Below are 21,683 nucleotides of genomic sequence, written 5' to 3'. Positions count from 1 at the left end.
GGAAAAAAGGCATGAAATGATGGTCTGCTGTTGCTTTCACAGAGGGAGGGTCGACTGACGACAGGTACCCAAAACCACCCACAACAATGTTTTTGCCCCATCAGGCATTGGGAGCTCAACCCAGAATTCCAGTGGGTGGCTGAGACCGCGGGAACTATGGGATAGCTAGCCACAGTGCAACACTCCGAAAGTGGACGCTAGCCTCGTTACTATGGACTCACTCCGCCAACTTAATGCGCTTAGTGGACACACACACAATCGACTGTATAAAATTGCTTTCTAAAACATCGACTTCTATAAATTTGACCTAATTTCATAGTGTGGACATACCCTTAAAGCAGTTAGAATAGGACCTGAATCTGGAGCACAGTTTGATTGTAGTATGTTTGCTACAGCTAGACCACATCATGTATGTAGTTGTTGCAACATTATGGATACTATACAAAGTTTACAAATTGTGTAGTATCCTCAAGTTTGTAATTGTAAATATGTAATGTGTAGGTCAAGCAAATACATTTTGCACATGTGGGTGTGGTGAAATTTTTAAATTCCCTTCAATCCTCCTCCCCCTACCTATTTTTGCCTACTCCTCCTGTTTGAATTAAACTGCAGTAACGAGACTTTAAAAAAGAAGCCATTGCACCTGCCTCACTCGGCTTCTTGGTGGTAGCGTAGCTTCCAAAAACAAACGGCAGGAGCAACTGGAACTTTGAAGCCCCAATACCAGCAAGCAGCTGTGTTTGTGGCCTCTTTTTTCAGAGGCCTGTCAGTTAGTTTAGAGAAGGGAAGAGAGAAGAGCTAGAGAGAGGGAAGTGGAAAGCAGCAGAGAAGGGATGGGGGGGGAGGATGGAAAGGATGAGGATGGTAAGGTAGGCATAAGGGAATTCTCAGATTGTAAACTCCTTGGGGTAGGGACTATGTCTTCCTATGTGTTTGAACAGCACATAGTACATTGGGATACTGATCCTGAATGATGTCTCTGAGCACTACCACAGTAGAAATTATAATAATGAAAACTTCACTCTCTATACGCACATGTGATATGTCAAGTATTAGAGGGGTAGCCGTGTTAGTCTGTATCCACAAAAACAATGAGGTGTCTGGTGGCACCTTAAAGACTAACAACTTATTTGGGCATAAGCTTTTGTGCATAAAAATAACTTTTGTGCATAAAAAATAACAACTTCTAGGTGCCATCGGATGCTTCGTTGTTTTAAATGTATTTCATTTACATTTACAATACTTAAAGGTTTTACTCCTGGGGGGAATTCTGTGCAAAAAAATTAAAAATTCTGCGCACAATATTTTAAAATTCTGCACATTTTATTTGTCAGAATAACATTATATAATCGCACCAGTTTCAATTATTTTGATAATTTATTTCAAAATATCTGTCAGCAACTATGTCTATAACAATACAGACAACAACAAAAATTCCCCCAGGACTAGAGCGTTAAAGAAACCCTTATGACAACCCAGTTCCTGCTTCTCTTCCCCCTCCAGCCAGGGCCCCAGACACCTCCACCCCCTCCCTCGCAATGCCCAATCACGGGGTACCTCCACAGCCCAGACACCTACATCCCCTACCCTCCAGAGCCCAGCCACAGGTCGTCCCCCCAGCCCAGAGATCTATACCCCCTATTTCAAGCCCAGACACCTGCACCCCTACCCCTCCAGAGCCCAGCTGCAGGGCACCACCAGCCCAGACATATGCACCCCCTACCCTCAGAGCCCAGCTGACAGGTGCCTCGCATCCCATACACTCACAACCCCAGAGCCCAAGTATCCAGACGAAGAAACACCCTGATGCTGGGTCCTGGGCTTGTACGGAGTTCCTTGTAGTGCACCCCACATCCTTCTTTCAGGGCGTTCCGGGGACTGCAGCTGCCAGGAACCCTACAGCTCCTCCTCCCCCTTCCCCTGGCAGTGTCTTCTATTTGCGACCTGGGGAGTTGGGCTCTGCTGGATCCAGTGGCAGCCAGCAGCTCTGCAGAACCATTTCTGTGAGGGGGAAAAAGGAAATTCTGTGCAGAATATTAATTCTGCACAAGTTCTGCATTGCACAGTGGCGCAGAATTCATAGATTCATAGATTCATAGATACTAAGGTCAGAAGGGACCACTCTGATCATCTAGTCCGACCTCCTGCACAGCGCAGGCCACAGAATGTCACCCACCACTCCTATGAAAAACCTCACCCATGTCTGAGCTATTGAAGTCCTCAAATCATGGTTCAAAACTTCAAGGAGCAGAGAAGCCTCCCTCCAGTCAACCATGCCCCATGCTACAGAGGAAGGCGAAAAACCTCCAGGGCCTCTCCAATCTGCCCTGGAGGAAAACTCCCTCCCAACCCCAAACATGGCAATCAGCCAAACCCTGAGCACATGGGCAAGATTCACCAGCCAGATACCCAGGAAAGAGTTTTCTATAGTAACTCAGATCCCATGCATCTAATATCCCATCTCAGGGGATTAGACCTATTTACCCTGAATATTTAAAGATCAATTACTTACCAAAATCCCATTATCCTATCATACCATCTCCTCCATAAACTTATCAAGTAGAATCTTAAAACCAGATAGATCTTTTGCCCCCACTGCTTCCCTTGGAAGGCTATTCCAAAACTTCACTCCTCTGATGGTTAAAAACCTTCGTCTGATTTCAAGTCTAAACTTCCTGGTGGCCAGTTTATACCCATTTGTTCTTGTGTCCACATTGGTGCTGAGCTGAAATAATTCCTCCCCCTCTCCTGTATTTATCCCTCTGATATATTTATAGAGAGCAATCCTATCTCCCCTCAACCTTCTTTTAGTTAGGCTAAACAAGCCAAGCTCCTTAAGTCTCCTTTCATAAGACAAGTTTTCCATTCCTCGGATCATCCTAGTAGCCCTTCTCTGTACCTGCTCCAGTTTGAATTCATCCTTTTTAAACATGGGAGACCAGAACTGCACACAGTATTCTAGGTGAGGTCTCACCAGTGCCTTGTATAACGGTACTAAAACCTCCTTATCCCTACTGGAAATGCCTCTCCTGATGCATCCCAAAACCGCATTAGCTTTTTTCACAGCCATATCACATTGGCAGCTCATAGTCATCCTATGATCAACCAATACTCCAAGGTCCTTCTCCTCTTCCGTTACTTCTAATTGATGCGTCCCCAACTTATAACTAAAATTCTTGTTATTAATCCCTAAATGCATAACCTTACACTTCTCACTATTAAATTTCATCCTATTACTATTACTCCAGTTTACAAGGTCATCCAGATCCTCCTGTATAATATCCCGATCCTTCTCCGAATTGGCAATACCTCCCAGCTTTGTATCATCTGCAAACTTTATTAGCACACTCCCACTTTTTGTGCCAAGGTCAGTAACAAAAAGATTAAATAAGATTGGTCCCAAAACCGATCCCTGAGGAACTCCACTGGTAACCTCCCTCCAACCTGACAGTTCGCCTTTCAGTAGGACCCGTTGCAGTCTCCCCTTTAACCAATTCCTTATCCACCTTCTGATGTTCATATTGATCCCCATCTTCTCCAATTTAACTAATAATTCCCCATGTGGCACGGTATCAAATGCCTTACTGAAATCTAGGTAAATTAGATCCACTGCATTTCCTTTATCTAAAAAATCTGTTACTTTTTCAAAAAAGGAGATTAGGTTGGTTTGGCACGATCTACCTTTTGTAAAACCATGTTGTATTTTGTCCCATTTACCATTGACTTCAATGTCCTTAACTAATTTCTCCTTCAAAAATTTTTCCAGGACCTTGCATACTACAGATGTCAAACTAACTGGCCTGTAGTTACCCGGATCACTTTCTTTTCCTTTCTTAAAAATAGGAACTATATTAGCAATTCTCCAATCATTCGGTACTATTCCTGAGTTTACAGATTCATTAAAAATTCTTGCTAATGGGCTTGCAATTTCAGGTGCCAATTCCTTTAATATTCTTGGATGAAGATTATCTGGGCCCCCCGATTTAGTCCCATTAAGCTGTTTCAGTTTCGCTTCTACCTCTGATATGGTAATATCTACCTCTATATCCTCCTTCCCATTTGTCATGCTACCATTATCCCCAAGATCCTCTTTAGCCTTATTAAAGACTGAGGCAAAGTATTTGTTTAGATATTGGGCCATGCCTAGATTATCTTTAACCTCCGCTCCATCCTCAGTGTTAAGCGGCCCCACTTCTTCCTTCTTAGTTTTCTTCTTATTTATATGGCTATAGAACCTTTTACTATTGGTTTTAATTACCTTTGCAAGGTCCAACTCTACTCGACTTTTAGCCTCTCTGACTTTATCCCTACATCTTCTGACCTCAATTAGGTAGCTTTCCTTGCTGATCCCTCCCATCTTCCACTCCCTGTATGCTTTCTGCTTCTTCATAATCACCTCTCTAAGATGCTTGCTCATCCAGCTTGGTCTACAACTCCTTCCTATGAATTTTTTCCCCTTTCTTGGGATACAGGCTTCCGATAGCTTCTGCAGTTTTGATTTAAAGTAATCCCAGGCCTCAACTACCTTTAGATCCATAAGTTCTTCAGTCCAATCCACTTCCCTAACTAATTTCCTTAATTTTTGAAAGTCAGCCCTTTTGAAATCAAAAACCCTAGTTGCAGATTTATTTTTGTTAATCCTTCCATTTAGTTTGAACTGAATTAGCTCATGATCACTTGAGCCAAGATTGTCCCCTACAACCATTTCTTCTATGAGGTCCTCGCTACTCACCAAAATTAAATCTAAAATGGCATCCCCTCTAGTCGGTTCAGCAACTACTTGATGAAGGAATCCATCAGCTATCGCATCTAGGAAAATCTGAGCCCTATTATTATTACTAGCACTGGTCCTCCAGTCTATATCTGGGAAGTTAAAGTCTCCCATGATCACGCAGTTTCCATTAGTATTTACTTTATTAAAGACATTAAAAAGGGCTCTATCCATATCCAAATTAGATCCCGGAGGTCTATAGCACACCCCAAGCACTATCGTAGGAGAGGCTTTACTAGTTTTCTTCCCCAATGTAATTTTTGCCCAGACAGACTCTGTCTTATCCATTGCATCGCTTCTTATTTCTTTACATTCTAACTCATCGTTGATATACAATGCTACTCCACCCCCTTTACCTTTGTTTCTGTCTTTCCTAAACAGCACATACCCTTCAATACCTGTAGTCCAGTCATGACTACTATTCCACCATGTTTCTGTTATCCCTATAATATCTGGTTTCACTTCCTGCACCAGTAGCTCTAGTTCCTCCATTTTGTTGCCTAGGCTCCTCGCATTGGTGTACAAACATATTAATTTTTGCTGTTTGGCCTCGCTCACATTTTGTACCCTATTAGGCACAGTCATTCTACAGCCAGTATAACCTATTAGACTAGTATCCACACCACCCTCGCTCCTTATATACATTCTCCTACCCATGGCTGTATCCTTTCTTACTTCATCTTCTTCCCTCTCAATGCTAAAATCTGGCGTGGAGATTTTCTGGACATCTCCCATCCATCTCCCCCCAATTCCTAGTTTAAAGCTCTCTTTATCAGTTGTGCCAGCCTCGATCCTAGAAGTCTATTTCCTTCCCTACTCAGATTAAGTCCATCCCGAGAGAACTGACCTCTGTCCGTGAATGCCTCCCAGTGGCCATACATCCCAAAGCCCTCCTTATAGCACCACTGCCTAAGCCATCTGTTGACAGTCATAATCTTGTCACACCTTTGTTGCCCTTCTCTAGGAACAGGAAGGATCCCGCTAAAGATCACCTGAGCCTCAATTTCCTTAAGCGTCTTCCCCAGCCTAGCATAGTCTCCCTTGATACTTTCCAGCGAGAATCTGGCTGTATCATTTGTTCCCACATGAAGGATAATTAGGGGATTCTTTCCCGCTCCCTTGAGGATCCTTTTCAACCTCAGGTCTACATCCCGTATCTTAGCACCCGGAAGACAGCACACCCTTCTATTCTCAGGATCAGCTCTAGTTACAGGCCTGTCTATTCTTCTCAATAAGGAGTCCCCGATCACATAGACCTGCCTTTTCCTGGTGACAGTGCTATTCTCCAGTCTCTCCCCTGTTCCCTCTGGCTGCAAGTTCTTTCCATTCCTGTTTTCCCTTACAATTTTCTTCAACCCATCCTGTATCCTCCTGGGGCTCATATTTGGTGGTCTCCCTTGACTCTTCCCCTTTTTCTATAGGGCTAGCCTCTCTTCTCTTCTTCCTTACCCTTCCACCTTCCACAAGTACCTGCTGAGCCCCTTCATTTTCCAACTCTGCAAACCTGTTCCTAAGCTCTATTTCTCCTTCACTAGCCCGTCTTTTTCTCTGCCTGGTTCTTTGAGTCACATGTTTCCACTGACCACTTTCCTCACCCAGTCTCTCCTCAAAATTCCCCAGTCCTGCTTCCATCCGTGAGTCTGAGCTTTTCCCTTCAGATACCTCATATCTTTGCTCGATCATCTGCTCAAACCCCTTCCTAAACTCAACGAGACTTTCCACCTGCATCTCCAAACCTCGGATCTTTTCCTCCATCAGCTCTATCAGACGGCATTTCATGCAGACAAAACTCTTACCGGTTCCCCCCTCCAGGATCATGTACATACCACAGCTTCCACATCCAGTCATCCTCAATGTGTCTTTCACTGCAGGAGTCACTCCCACAGCTGCCTCTGTATGTGTCATCTCCTTCCCACCTAAATCCTGTTAATCTGGGAAACACAAGCCACCCCCCCCAGCAAAAGCAAACCCCAAACAAGCACCACAATACAAACTCCCCTTGCAAACTCCCACTCAAACTCCCCTGTTTAGAGCTCTGTTTGCTAGCTCCTGTGCCGCTGCAGCTGTCTGTGCCACTGGCTGGCTGGCTACCTTTATAGGGCCCCTTGTCAGAAGCCCCACCCCCTAGGCAGGGCTCAGCTGCTCTCAACACAAAGCCCCACCCCCTAATCAGGCTCAGCTGCTCTCCCAGCACAAAACCCCTACACACACACACAAAGACAAATACTAAAAATACAAAACCAAGTACAACTACCTTCTCCTCCAACAGAACTCCCACTCAAACTCCCCTGTTCAGAGCTCTGTTTGCTAGCTCCTGTGCCGCTGCAGCTGTCTGATTCCCCCAGGAGTAATGTTTATAAGCATTCTTTGGAAGTGGCAAAGGGATCTAGTTGACATAGGGGCTGGATAGTCCCAGGTGCATTCATTTGAAAAGACTTGCATCAACTTCTTGGGCCATTGAGGTTGCAGCTAATATAATAATTTCTAAATACTGATTTTGTGAATGCTAGGTCTGCTGAGCATCATTCAAAATGGTCTTCTCTTATTAGCTGGAGCTTGGGTTCCTGACAGAAATGTGACCCACTGGCTTTATTCTTATTGAGATAAGGGCCTTCACAATGTATAACGTGTGGGCAGGTTGAAATGGATTTTCAAAAGCACTTAGGTGCCTACCTACATCTTTAGGCACCTATATACCTTTACAAACCTGGGTCCTAGTCTCTACCTTTTATTTTTGCCCGCTCTTGATAGGTATATTCTCTAAGATAGCATCAGAAGTACCAACTCTCCAGCACTGAAAGGTGGAGAACAAAAGTTCTTGAATCTCTCATGTCTGGAAGAGCTGTCATGTGTGTCGTTTGACCAAAGTCAATTGAAATAAAGTTTAACCTGGCAAGGAAGCATCAGTCCACTTGTGGAAATGGGCTCTAATCCTTACCTCCACATGTTTGATTTTAACTTGCATCTTCCCAAAGGAACTATCAGAAACAACAAGGCATATATATTTTAAATATTGCTTTTTAAAGTGAAAGAACTTTGGAAAGGAAATAGGGCTGAGAAACTAGATTGACAGGGTACAGCTCTGAGATTTGTGAGGTGTTAATCATGTGCCAGAATCTTGCACATACACTGCAGCAGGTAGATTTTAACCCCATGTCCTGGCATTAAAGGGTTATCAGTTTCATTCTGTCCTGTTGCAGTACACCATTACACAGGCAAACTGTGTCACTTGTTGCACATTTAGTCCCATCCCAGATAGAACTCTTGTCTGTACTGGCACAACCTAAATTATAGGTATGTAAGTATATTTGACCTGAGCCCCTCCAGTCCAAGCATAATCTATCTTTTCCTAGCAGGAGGTGCACAGATTCCCCCTTCCCAACTGTTTACTTCTGGTTCGTGTAGAAGTGGGAGTATGTGCAGATTCTGTTCAGCTGTGTTTGTTTGCCAACAGACTTCAATACCCGACTCGGAAAGCAATCTGGATCAGAACTGCTTGTCTCGCTGCAGCACAGAGATTTTCTCTGAAGCCAGCTGGGAGCAGGTGGATAAACAGGACACAGAGGTACAGACTAAATCCCTGTCTGTGATATTCCTCCCTCTTTCCTTCTGTTAGGACATGATCTCCATAACGTGGTTATACTACAGCCCCATGGTCACACACCAGTTCTTGTAAACTATCCCCGTTGCCCTCATTTATCTCTAACACTTCAAATATCTGTGCCAAGGAGTCCTCTGCTGTCAGGTGTCTATGAACAATTTTGGAAAAACCACGGAAAGACAGGTTTCAGAGTAGCAGCCGTGTTAGTCTGTATTTGCAAAAAGAAAAGGAGTACTTGTGGCACCTTAGAGACTAACAAATTTATTAGCACATAAGCTTTCGTGAGTTACAGCTCAACCCTGGACTAACACATTCCCTGTAAACATGTTTGGCTTGGGTACCTTTGAAGTATAGAAAGAAATCAGTGAGCTATACATTAGAGGACTTCTCTGTGTGGCTGGAGGGAATTTGGTGGATCACTTTCTGAGGAGAAGATTTTTGTCTTCTCTTTCTTTCATTATTGCCAGGATTGAATCTGTTCAATTTAAGTAGCCAGGCGCACATCCATCTCTGTGCTATTCATGGGCTTTATAAGCTCAGGCCAGACTGGTTTTTCAAGGGTGTCTTCTTGACAAATTTGTCTTTGTGTTCTGTGTTTCACAGGTGACACGATGGCTTCCAGACCACCTAGCTGCACACTGCTATGGCTGTGACAGTACATTCTGGCTTGCCAGCAGGAAGCATCACTGCAGGTAACCTGTCCATAGAGAGTTAAATGTGAAAGGGGAAGCAGCTGAACAGCGAGGCTGTCTGAGCTGAATTGACAATTCTGTTTCTCTTAAATTAGGAAAGACTAAGAAGGATGTCTGGATAAGAGACATTCTAGAATAGGAGGACCATACATGCTGCTGAAGCAAGGAATCCAGCCTTCTTTGGGAAAAAAGGCTGGTTTTGCTCCTGGGTCTCAATTTATTTGCAATGTCTATTTCGAAAGCCAAACCTGCTATCAGCTCCATACCAGTTCAAACAGAGTCTGCCTTCCTTTTCCCTTAAATTGTGATTCAGAAACAGTCGGCTCTTTACAGGCATATTTTTTTAAGTAAATGTAAGTGTTATAAAATATTGTCTGCACCTTTTCCCATTCAGTACAATCAACATAGGAATCACAACCTTTTCAGGTTTCAGAGTGGCAGCCGTGTTAGTCTGTAACAGCAAAAACGAGGAGTCCTTGTGGTATCTGAGAGACTAACAAATTTATTTGGGCATAAACCTTTTTGGGCTAAAACCCACATCATCAGATGCATGGAGTGAAAAATACCGTAAGCAGTATATATTTCACAGCACATGAAAAGAGTTGCCGTACTAAGTGGGGGATCAGTGCTAATAAGGCCAATTCAATTAAGGTGGAAGTGGCCTATTTTCAACAGTTGACAAGAAGGGATGAATATCAAGAGAGGGAAAATTACTTTTGTAGTGCTACCGAGGCCAGTGCAGTAAAGATTGTATTCCACTGAGGGTTATGAGCATGCATCTGAAGCCAGAGCCTTTCAAAGTAATATCGCTCGTTGATCCACATATGCATCCTTGCACCACCTTGTGGTTTCACCCAAGGTGATAAAGGGTAGGACAGCATCTCCTGTTCCTTCTCACTGCCGTGTGGTCCAAGTCAGAGCTTCTGCTGTCCTCTTGTCACGGGTGATGCATTTTCCAAACTTTCTAGAAAAGCTGTTTTTACTCTTGTTCATAGTTAGGATTTTATTGTATTTTTGTAGTAATTTTCACCGCAAAGCGGTACATGTGTTCTTATCAGCTATCCATTATTGTCACATCTTCGTCATGTTGGACAACACCACCACAGTATACTACATAATCAAACAAGAGGGCATGAGATCTCCAACACTGTGTACGGAAGTGGTATGCTTATGAAAATGGTGCATTGAACATCATATCCTTTTGTCGGCAGCCTACCTGCCTGGTACCTAGAATGTGATTGACAATGCTCTCAGCAGGAGCTTTGTAACCAACCACGAATGAGAATTACACGACATAGTAGTCGCGGACATCTTTGGTTGCTGGGGAACGCTGATCAGGGACCTCCTTGCATCCCACACCAACACCAAGTGCACTCACTATTACTTAAGATAGGGACTTGGTGCCTGCTCACAGGGCGATGCTCCAGTCATTGACTGGTAGACTAGACAAATTATGCCTTTGCCCCCCTACCACTCCTACTGCACGTCCTCCACAAACTCTGGCGGGAGAGAGCAACAGTCATTCTGATTGCTCCATTCTGGCGCTGCCTTCTTTTCTGCATGTCATAACATCCTCCACTCCTGCTCCAGACCTTTCCGGAACTGCTAACACAACACAATGGCAGACTCAGGTCACCCCGATTCATGGATGCTTCATCTGACAGCTTGGTTTTTAGATGGATATGTCTTTTAGCACGAGAATGCTTTTTGCCAGTACAAGACATCCTTTCCAGTAGCTGGAAGGACTTTATGAGATGCTCCTATCTGGCTAAATGAGCGTGTTTCACATCCTGGGTACAACAACAAAGCCTTGCCTCCGAAGCTGTGGGCGTCTCAATGCTCTTAGACTCTTTCCTCTGTCTGAAGACCTCGGGGCTCGCTCCCAATTCCATTAGACTACACGCAGCGGCTATTAGCATTTTCCACCCTATGGTTGAGGGGCATTCAATTTTTACCCATCCCTTGATGGCCTGATTCTGGAAGGGCCTTATATGTAAATACCCGCCTAGTCAGCCTATCACCCCTCAGTGGGACCTCAAACTAGTCCTTACCTCATTAATGAACTCTCCTTTTGAACGTCTGGCCTCCTGCCCCCTTTCTCTCCTCTCCATGAAAGTTGCTTTCCTCATTGCCATTACCTCAGTGAGGAGAGTTGGCAAACTGTGGGCCATGATGGGAAAACCCTCCTTTCACCGCATTCCATAAATACAAGGTTTCAATGCAACTACATCCCAGATTTCTTCCAAAAGTGGTTTCCCAATTCCACCTCAACCAACCCACCTATTTACCTACCTTTTCCCCAAACCACACACCTCTCATGCGGAACAGCAACTCCATTCCCTCGATGTACATAGGGCCCTGGTCTTTTACCTATAAAGGATGAAGCCATTTCAAAAGTTAAGGGACAGGCCATCTCCACTCAGAGAATCTCCAAGTAGGTCTCAGGATGTATTATACACTGCTATCAGTTATTGGGATGATCCTCACCTGAGGGATACGAGTCCATTCCATGAGACTGCAAGCATCAACCACAGCCACACTCCATGATGTGCCCCTTGCGCACATAGGTAAGGCAGCCACGTAGAGTTTGGTACACACCTTTTCCTCTCACTATACTCCAGTATATGATTCCATGATGGACGCCTCTTTCAGTGCAGCGGTCCTCCATTACACGGTTCCATCATCTTCCTCGCTCCTACCTCCTATATAGGTACTGCTTGTTAATCACCCTCAGTGGAATACAATAGAGACTATCACTCAAAGAAAAAGGGGAGGATACTTACCTGTAACTGGGGGTTCTTTGAGATGTATGGTCCCTATCTTATTCCAATCCCACCCTCCTTCTCATCTGTTGGGGATCTGGTATGTCTGCGGTGGAGAAATAACTGGAGACGTGGTCGGTCTGCCCTACCCTTTATCACCTCAGGCGAAACTACAGGGTGGTACAAGGGCGCATGAGCAGACAGACAAGTAATACTACTTTGAAAAGCTACAGCTCTGGGCACATGGTGCATGCGCATAACCCTCAGTGGAATACAGTTAGGGACCACATACCTTGAAGAACCTCCAGTTACATGCTTCAGGGAATGAAGATGTATCCCTATATTACCGAATCCTGTTGAATATTGGAGCAGACAAGATGCTCAGAGAATTTAGCACTTAAACAGATGATCATCTGTTTTTGATGCTTTATTGCCCTTTGAAACAGCAAGGAGTTAAAGCATCTGCTGTGATTTGTGTCCATTTTTATATTTTGTTCCATTTTGTCCTCTTGAGAAGATAAACAAACCCAGTAAAGAATGAACAGAATAAGTTGAGCAGTTTTGATTTTCCCAGGATTCCTTATCTGTATATATATGACTTACAGCTTCAGATGAAAAATATAAAATTACATACATCTGACATATTTGGTAAGAGCTGATCTCTGCTGTTTTCCTCTGTCCTTTCTCTAGTGGGTTTGCTTATTTTAGTTCTCCATTGCAAAGAGTTTCCCATTTTGCACTGACACCTTGCTTCCTCTGTCTTCCTGGAATTGCTTTGCCATTTAGCCTACAACTTTCCAGGCCTAGGCTCTAGGGGGCTCCTGTTCAGTATGTATACATTGGACACGCCTAAGGACCCTGGGAACTATAATCACTTCAGGAATTCAAGTTTTATTGCAAATTGCCATTTAGTTCCTGCATTGCATGACATTCTAAGTGTTTCCAACCTAGTTGAAACAGGCTACCCATATTGGTTGAGATGGCTTTCAAAGGACTAGTAAGGAATAAGTGATCTACAACAAGAAGATGAATTGTTTTCGTATCTTAATGTTTCATTAATCCTGCTGCACAGGGTGGACCTGCTCACCCAGTCCCTGTGAGGGCGAAAATGAGGTTGAAAACCACATATTCTGTACCCTTGAGCAAGTTAAAGAAACTTCAGTGTCCCTTGTTGACACCATTTGCGTCTTTTACTAGTTTCCCCTCTGAGCTCTTTCTCCCCTCCCTGCAGGGACATTGAACGTGTTGATCAAACCTGGTGAGCATTTGCAACAGCCTCTGTCTGTTGTCTGTCTGCATTTCTTTGATAACGTCTCCAAACTAACTTTATTTCCCCCTCCCCCTCATCTTTGTTCTTCACTTGTCCAGAAAACACCAGAAATGAGCGCTGGGTGGATAGTACAGCCTGTTAGGTGTTTAGATTCATATGACACTGATCAGGAAGCTTTTTCCACAGAAAGGCGTTTAGGACTCAGTTTTTTGTTAGGTAATCCACATCAAAGTTCAAACTAACCCCCACTTTGTGAGTCATTTGTTTGAGAAAAAGAAACAAATTCAGACTGGATATAAGGCGTACATTTTTAATAGTGCGAGTAATTAACCCTTGGAACAACTTACCAACGGTCGTGGTGGATTCTCCTTCATTGACAATTTTTAAATCAAGATTGGATGTTTAAACCAAGATTGGATCTGCTCTAGGCATTATTTTGGGGAAGGTCTACAAAGGGTTATTCAGAGAATCAGACTAGATGATCATGATGGTTCCCTCTGGCCTTGGAATCTGTGAATGCTTTACTTCTAATTGCAGGGAGCAGCCTACAAATTTAGTTGTTACCAGTTTATTTTGAACCCTTTTCCTTTATGTCTGAGTATTTTGTGAAGTGTGAATAATATAGGAGAGTTCTGGTGTGGCTGTGCCATTTTTTAGGAGTAGTAAAAAATGCCTTGGGGAAAGCAAGTAAGTTGCGCCTGGTGGAGGAAGGGGAAGGGTAGATGTTCATTACTTGGTGAGAGAAGGTGGGAGTGATAGCAAGATGTTGGAAAAGCAAAAGTCAGAGTTTCTCTCAGAGGAGGAATATGACATTTTTCATTGAGCCTCTGGTGTCTGTTAGAGAGGAAAGATGGATGAGAGTGAATGAACCTCTAGCGGAGTACAAGGCAAAACAGAAAACAGATCAGGTGTGTGAGGCAAGCTGCTGGTCTAAACAAATAGATTTTGAAAAATGGTTTGCTGCTTTTCTCCAGAAACCCATTTTGTTCTAGTCTGTCAATAGTAAGTTTCTGCTGGATAGTTGTCCTTTCTGCAACAGAGCTGTAGCATATCCGAACTGCTTTCCTGCCGGGTTTCTCGGTATTGCATTGCATGAAACTGTTTTCACTCCTGCGATTTTTTCTAATAGCAGTTTCTAATGGAGTCCGTACGAAGACTTCAAAACCCATTGTACAAGTCTAGCCAAAGGGAGTTTCCTAGTGCTAAGGTTAGAGCTTTATAACCAGAAGCTGCTGTGCACAGCTGGGGAAATTAGCCCATTGAGGTGAGAAATGGGATTTCCCTTTGCTGTCTGTTACTGCACCAGTTACTGGCATCAGGAAATCTTGTGTCCTGGCTTGGAAAGATTAATCAAGGCTGCTCAACACATGCAGACTTTTCTGCCCATCAGTCTCTTGGCAGCAGAAAATCAAGATCTCCCCCTATAAGCCCTCAAGGGCACAAAATCCTAACTCCAAAGAGTTAATGAGAAAAACATAAGCCAAGCAGATAAACTCTGGAAGCTTCTGTGTAGAATTTGAAAACTTCAGGTCCCTGAAGTACAGTGCTAACACCTTAATAATGCCTGCCTAGTTGTGGAGGGAAGCGGTTGTGAACTATAGTGGTCATCAGCTTAGAACGATCAGAGCCAGGATTTGGGCGGATGGGGGTGGGGGTGAAGAACTTAATCATTTTCAAGATTCCAAATTTATCCATGACTCCCCTGAGGTGCATGAGCCAGCATGCCTCCGCCAACTGACACCTGACAGGAATGTGTACAAGACTGCTTGTTCCGCTGCATTGTTATTGTCACTTTCTAAGCATGGACTACACAGCTGCTCATCCCAAGGAACACACGGCTGCTTATCCTATGGCTTTGCATGGTTCTGGTTGATTTTCACATTTTCTGTATGCAGCAGTATGATGCTGCTATGGTTCTGCTGAGCTACAACCTTATTGGATCTTGGGGGTAGTGGGCAGACTACATTCGTTAAAGTTTTATAATATTTTATCTGGCCTATACTTAAATCTTCCAAAGCATATACGTGTAAGAAACAAGAAAAAAGGCTTAGTTACCCCTTTGTATTCTCACTTACCAAAAAGGACTATTGTAGTGTTAGAGAATTATAGGGACATGGAGCCTTTAACCTTTAGGTCATTTTTTCAAATATGGACAAGACTGCAGTAAACAAAAGCTTCACCATCCAACAGCTCTTTGGCCTTCTTCCACTGAGTTGGGGGGTCTCAGTCCAGTTCCTAGTGCACTCCACAATTGAACATGGGGTAAAATTTTCAGTCATGTGACTTAGGCTGTGTCTACACTAGCACTTACTACCCTGTAACTTACATAGTTCAGGGGTGTGTGAAAAAGCCCCCCATCCCCTGAACAATGTAAGTTACAACGACCTAAGCACCGGTGTAGACAGCGCTGTTGGTGGCTTACATTAGGGAGTTTACAGCTGTGCAAGCTACATCAGTGCAGCTCCACACCTGTAAACTCTCTGGTGCAGCTGTAGCCTTGGACACTTGAATCCCGCTGAAAATGGGACATAGCTGCCTAAATCACTTGGGGTTAAATTCCAAAAGCACCTGAGTCTTAGTAGAGGCCAGTGATTGAATCTCGAATTGGAGACTGTCTCTTATCATCTTTAGAGATGGTCCCATAGGGGTGAAACACGGGTGTGGTAGGAAGGGGAAACTTGCCCTGTTGTCTAGAGAATAACTGCAGTCTCCAGATCTATCAGTCTGACCCCTTTCACTAGCACTTAGTTCACCTGAAAAGGCATATTGTAATATTAGCACTTGTCTCCCTAAATCAAATTGCTTCTAATTGTTTTTTCTTTCATTTCTCTTCTCTCTTTCTGTTCTTGATCCAAGGAATTGTGGGAATGTGTTTTGCTCAAGTTGCTGTAACCAGAAGGTGCCAGTTCCCAGTCAACAGCTCTTTGAACCCAGCAGAGTCTGCAAATCTTGCTACAGCAGCTTGCATCCGAGTAGTTCCAGCCTTGACCTTGAACTGGATAAACCCATTGCTGCCTCTTCAAATTGAAGCTCCATCCTAGAAGGAAGGGTGAAAGAGACCATGCTGACTCTTCTCCTAAACAGACATGATTGGTGGACAGAGGCTGGTGGGACTGGAGAAGCCGTGCACTTTGGAGTTTGGACATGGATCACTGCTCAGAGGGACAGAACTCCAGGACATACCACTGGATTGAGGAATTCTTCTTTTCCAGCTATTCCCCCCTTTCCTTTTTATCCTGTTAGTGTGTGTGTGTGTGTGTGTGTGTGTATATATGTGTGTGTGTGCGTGTATATATATATATAAAAATATGGGGTTTTTTTGTTTTGTTTTGTTTTTTGGTTTTTCTGGAAGACTTGGGAAGTGGGAAAGGGGCTGGGGCCAGGACCAGGTCTCCCTCATGCTTCTAGGTGCGCCACTATTGAACCCTGCTGCAGACAGACGTCTCAATTTTATGGAGGAAAGGAGAGGAGGGGAATCAGTCCAGAGGCTGAGTGGGAATACCTGTAGTGTCAGTGCTAGTGCTTTCAGTCACTCCTATTACTTCCAAACAAGAAACTGCTGTTTGGGAACCTGTTGCTGCTAGGAAAAAATGGGGCTCTCTTTCCCAAGCGAGCACTCTCCCTCTGTTCTTAGAGCGGGTTTAGTTAGCCTCACGGCATGAAAGGGAACCAGTCACCCATTACCATACTCAGCGGCTCTGTATTTACATATGTAATCCATGTGTTTTATTGCCGTTAGCCAAGCCGGCTGTGGCTTTGAGTGGAAACGCCTGGCTACCTTTGGCTAAGGAAAGTGTGTGCTTGTTTTAGGGAAGTGAAAGGGAAGGGCACTGAATGGCTTCCTGTTCAGGACTGGTTTTACACTGATGTAACATTCTGTAAATGTAACTGATCATAAAGAAAGCCATGTTGGGGAAATGAGGAGACCTTTAAACTACTACCCTTGTCCCATTTTTTTAGAATAGTTGCTCCAGAATGCAGAGCTGGTTCATTGATCGGGCACTCGCTGTGGTGCATTCAAATGTACACTGAATGTCACACTGATGATCAAACTCACACTTTAATGAGAGATTTCAAAGCAACTGTAGAATGGCTGTGATATCTTGCAAAAAAGAAAAGGAGTACTTGTGGCACCTTAGAGACTAACAAATTTATTTGAGCATAAGCTTCGATGAAGTGAGCTGTAGCTCACGAAAGCTTATGCTCAAATAAATTTGTTAGTCTCTAAGGTGCCACAAGTACTCCTTTTCTTTTTTGCGAATACAGACTAACACAGCTGCTACTCTGAAACCTGTGATATCCTGCTGAGTAAAATTTCATTGGCCTGAGGCTGCCAGTCAGTGAAAATAAGTAGATTGATGCTTGTCATGTCTGTGGCACGTTTCCTCCTTTTCATTCTGTGATCTGTATACTCTAGTCATGATAATCCTGATCAAGCATCTAATCAAGAACCAAAACAAATCATGGATTTCCCCCCCTAATTGAAAGCAATTTTTTAAATCACCTCATTAAATTGTGAGTCTTTTGAATATCTATTTCTTAATGAGAACAGTTGGTACCCACACGTACCTTTTTCCTTTTGATACAGTATGCTTAATGCAGTTTGGAGAAGGAAGAAAAGTACTTTATAATGTATAATATATTGTCTAGGGGAAGCTGTGACAGCTTCTACTTCTGACATGTTCAAGTAGAACAAATTCCCCTGGAGTATGTAAAAGTTTTTGAGTACAAAGGTGCAAGGAATTATAATGGGTCTTGGGCTACAGGGGTACTTGCCTTCAGTAGAACATCAAAATGACAACTCCTAGAGTGAACTTCATAAAGAGAGAAGCATCTCTGAACACCTGGTAGAACCTTAGGGGAAAGACTTCTCAAGATATTTTTTTCTTGATGTCTGAACTTTCCACACCGCTGTAATGTAAGCTGAAGATTTAAAAGATGAATGTTCCAAGATGCTGCTTTTAGCATAGATGTGCTTAGCAGGCAGGATGTCTAGTGACAATGCTCTTTGGCTCCTCCCTGGTACATGTTTTGAAACACTTGGAAATCATCAGCAGTGGAAAAGCAAAGAAAAATCTAGGGTCTCCAATTCGAGTTTTATCAAAAATGAATTATTCCTGTGAAAATGCAGTAAAAATCCTGACTAGAACTGCTACAGCAGTTACAGTTCCTGGTACAGCTGAGAAGGTTGGAACAGAAACCAGGGTAATATACAGCTCCTATCTCTCTGGCTTTTCCTTTGAGGCTGGTGGTTAGAAGCTTGACCTTAGTGGACATGGTGTAGTTCTACACATTAACATTGTGTCATTTGGTGGTGCGGAGTCAGGAATAAGTTAGACTCTGCAGTTCCTAATGACAGGTGCCAAGAGGTTATAATACGGGTTTTTTGGGTATGTGATATATAGTGTGAATAAATGCTTGCAGCTCTTAGTCCTTTTTGATCAATGAAGCACTTTTTTATTAATATTATTTTTCTTTGTATGTAAAGGGGGAATTGATATCTCTCCATAGCTGTATATATAACCCTTCTCTCTTAAGGAGGAGTAAAGTGCTCCTATATTTTTCATTTTTGTCAAAGCAAGAAGTAAATACTTTAGAATTGTTAAATATATAAATAAAGGTGAATAAAGTTTAGAGTTTTGCATGGGAGCATTTGCTAATACACCTTCTAATTTATTTTTCTTGCTGTCCTTCGTAGGTGAAATATTTGAGGTTTAACAAACACCTACAGACTTTTCATAAAGGAGATTGTCATAAGCCTCCTCTTGCTTTCTTTTCCACAGAGAGTCTTTGCAAGGAGCGCACTGGTGCTCTTAAATTTAGAAGAAAAATATTAAACTTGTGTTTTCATACCAGAAAAACTATGGAGCATCTGGTATTGCTCCATAACAATCAATACAGTTTTCCCTTGGGCAGGAGTATTGTGTGTTAAGAGAATTAAAACTACCTTTGTACCTCAGATTTCTCTTACCCTGAATGGACCATCAGATTTCAGAGTTTGAGACAATTTTATTACCACAACCACATCAGTGTAGAATGGCCTAGGTCACCAGAGTCTTCACATCCGGTTTCAGTGGGGTTTGGAAACAGGAGATCTGTGCATTTCTACCCTCTGCGGCAACCATGCTGTAACATACCATTTGACAATGTTGGTGGGGAAGTTAAGGCTTAGTTCTTACTTGCAACCTTTCTCCTTATTCTCAATGATGGTGCAGCTATGGCTTTTTGGGAACAAACCAAACGGACTTGGGTTTAATGCTGAAAACTCTCTTAATCTCTCCCAAAGGTGGAGAATTCATCTGCTAGTTCTGCAAATCTAACCTACTGAGGGGCCTGAGTAGTGTCCCTCCATTAGGGTAGCTAGTTCATGTCGGTGCCCTAGGCTTTTGACACACCTGGTCACTTTCCATCACACAAACTTACATTCCTTTTGGTATTTTCGTCTTCCATATTTTAAGTCACAGAAGGGATTGTTTTATGCTGGGGCAGTCGCGGGCCACCGTCCCCCCCGTCAACAGCACCAGAGTTTGGGTGTGGGAGGGGGCAGGGGATGGGATGAGGCAGGTGCTGGGAGGCTCCCTGTAAGCAGTGACATAGCCAGGCAGCTCTGCCCTGCCTCTGCATGCAGGCACCTCCTCCCCCACAGCTCCCATTGGCCACGGTTCCCGGCCTATGGGAGCTGCAAAGCCAGTGCTCTGGGCTTAGACAGCACAGAGAGCTGTCCGACCACACCTTTGCCTAGCAGCTGAGCGAGGGGGATGTTGCTCTTCCAGCACCTGGGCCGCCCTCCCACAGCACCCCCAGGCAAGTCTCCCCACCCGCCTCAAGTTTTAGTCTGGGGCATATAGTAAAAATTATGGACAGGTCACGGGCTGTGAATTTTTGTTCACTACTCTGTTTACTACTCTACTTTGTTTACTCTGACTTGTCTGTCACTTTTACTAAAAATACACTGACTAAAACTTAGCCTTATGCACTATTAAAAACGAGTAAGGGAACAAAAGGGAAGACGGCGGATCCAGGGAACTACAGGCCAGTCAGGCTTACCTCAATCCCTGGAAAAATCATGGAGCAGGTCCTCAAGGAATCAATTCTGAAGCACTTAGAGGAAAGGAAAGTGCTCAGGAACAGTCAGCATGGATTCACCAAGGGAAAGTCATGCCTGACTAATCTTAATTCCCTTCTATGATGAGATAACTGGCTCTGTGGATGAGGGGAAAACAGTGAACGTGTTATTCCTTGACTTTAGCAAAGCTTTTGATATGGTCTCCGACAGTACTCTTGCCAGCAAGTTAAAGAAGTATGGGCTGGATGAATGGACTATAAGGCAGATAAAAAGCTGGCTAGATCGTCGGGCTCAACAGGTAGTGATCAATGGCTCCATGTCTAGTTGGCAGCCAGTATCAAGCGGCGTGCCCCAAGGGTCAGTCCTGGGACCGGTTTTGTTCAGTATCTTCATTAATGATCTGGAGGATGGCATGGATTGCACCCTCAGCAAGTTTGCAGATGACACTAAACTGGGAGGAGAGGTAGATACGCTGGAGGCTAGGGATAGGATACAGAGGGACCTAGACAAATTCGAGGATTGGGCCAAAAAAATCAGATGAGGTTCAGCAAGGACAAGTGCAGAGTCCTGCGTTTAGGATGGAAGAATCCCATGCACCGCTACAGACTAGGGACTGAGTGGCTAGGCAGCAGTTCTGCAGAAAAGGACCTGGGGGTTACAGTGGACGAGAAGCTGGATATGAGTCAACAGTGAGCCCTTGTTGCCAAGAAGACTAACGGCATTTTGGGCTGTATAACTAGGGGCATTGCCAGCAGATCTATGGACGTGATCGTTCCCCTCTATTCGACCTGGAGTACTGTGTACAGATTTGGACCCCACGCTACAAGAAGGATGTGGAAAAATTGGAAAATGTCCAGCGGAGGGCAACAAAAATGATTAGGGGACTGGAACACGACTTATGAGGAGAGGCTGAGGGAACTGTGCTTGTTTAGTGAGCGAAAGAGAAGAATGAGGGGGGATTTGATCGATGCTTTCAACTACCTGAAAGGTGGACTCCAAAGAGGATGGATCTAGACTATTCTCAGTGGTGGCAGATGACAGAACAAGGAGTAATGGTCTCAAGTTGCAGTGGTGGAGGTTTAGGTTGGATATTAGGAAAAACTTTTTTACTAAAAGGGTGGTGAAGCACAGGAATAGGTTCCCTAGAGAGGTGGTGGAATCTCCTTCCTTATAAGTTTTTAAGGTGAGGCTTGACAAAGCCCTGGCTGGGATGATTTAGTTGGGAATTGGTCCTCCTTTAAGCAGGGGGTTGGACTAGATGATCTCCTGAGGTCCCTTCCAACCCTGATATTCTATGGTTCTATGATAACAGCAGGTTTTCAATTACGTATCAGAATTTGCTTTTATATAGCCCCTTTCATACTTGAGTTACTTCAGAATGCTTTTCCAGTAATGTATTGTTCTGAATTGCAATGACTGTAGACTTTATGTGCTTACCAACTACCAACCAATTGTATGTTATCATTGGATGTTATTTTCTGGTTATGGAAAGACCATTGGACAGGACACTAGAATTATTCC

The 21,683-nt window shown here is 43.7% G+C and overlaps 1 protein-coding gene and 1 long non-coding RNA gene across 10 annotated transcripts in view; one reads left to right on the top strand and one right to left on the bottom strand.

Moving 5' to 3' along the window:
• MTMR3 (myotubularin related protein 3) overlaps window positions 1-16,680 on the top strand; it is a 230,354-nt gene extending 213,674 nt beyond the window's left edge. For 6 of the 9 annotated variants that reach the window (XM_043497966.1, XM_043497960.1, XM_043497964.1 and 3 more), the window contains 4 exons: window positions 8,226-8,336; window positions 8,976-9,064; window positions 13,058-13,084; window positions 15,953-16,680. In XM_043497966.1, the coding sequence (XP_043353901.1) occupies window positions 8,226-8,336; window positions 8,976-9,064; window positions 13,058-13,084; window positions 15,953-16,124 (399 nt within the window). In that variant the 3' untranslated portion in view covers window positions 16,125-16,680. The remainder of the gene's footprint in view (window positions 1-8,225; window positions 8,337-8,975; window positions 9,065-13,057; window positions 13,085-15,952) is intronic. The other 3 variants (XM_043497965.1, XM_038372829.2, XM_038372838.2) reach the window with 3 other exon arrangements.
• On the bottom strand, window positions 16,436-18,746 carry LOC122456789. Its single transcript, XR_006275857.1, has 2 exons — window positions 17,388-18,746; window positions 16,436-17,178 (listed from the first exon to the last, which is right to left on the bottom strand). It is a non-coding gene; the product is annotated as an uncharacterized LOC122456789 (long non-coding RNA).
• Window positions 18,747-21,683: the final 2,937 nt, after the last annotated feature.

This window comes from Dermochelys coriacea, chromosome 15 (assembly GCF_009764565.3).
Source record: "Dermochelys coriacea isolate rDerCor1 chromosome 15, rDerCor1.pri.v4, whole genome shotgun sequence".
In the NCBI taxonomy this organism is placed as follows: domain Eukaryota; kingdom Metazoa; phylum Chordata; order Testudines; family Dermochelyidae; genus Dermochelys; species Dermochelys coriacea.
Note: the sequence above shows the minus strand (reverse complement) of the source record. Positions and strands in the feature narration are given on the sequence as shown.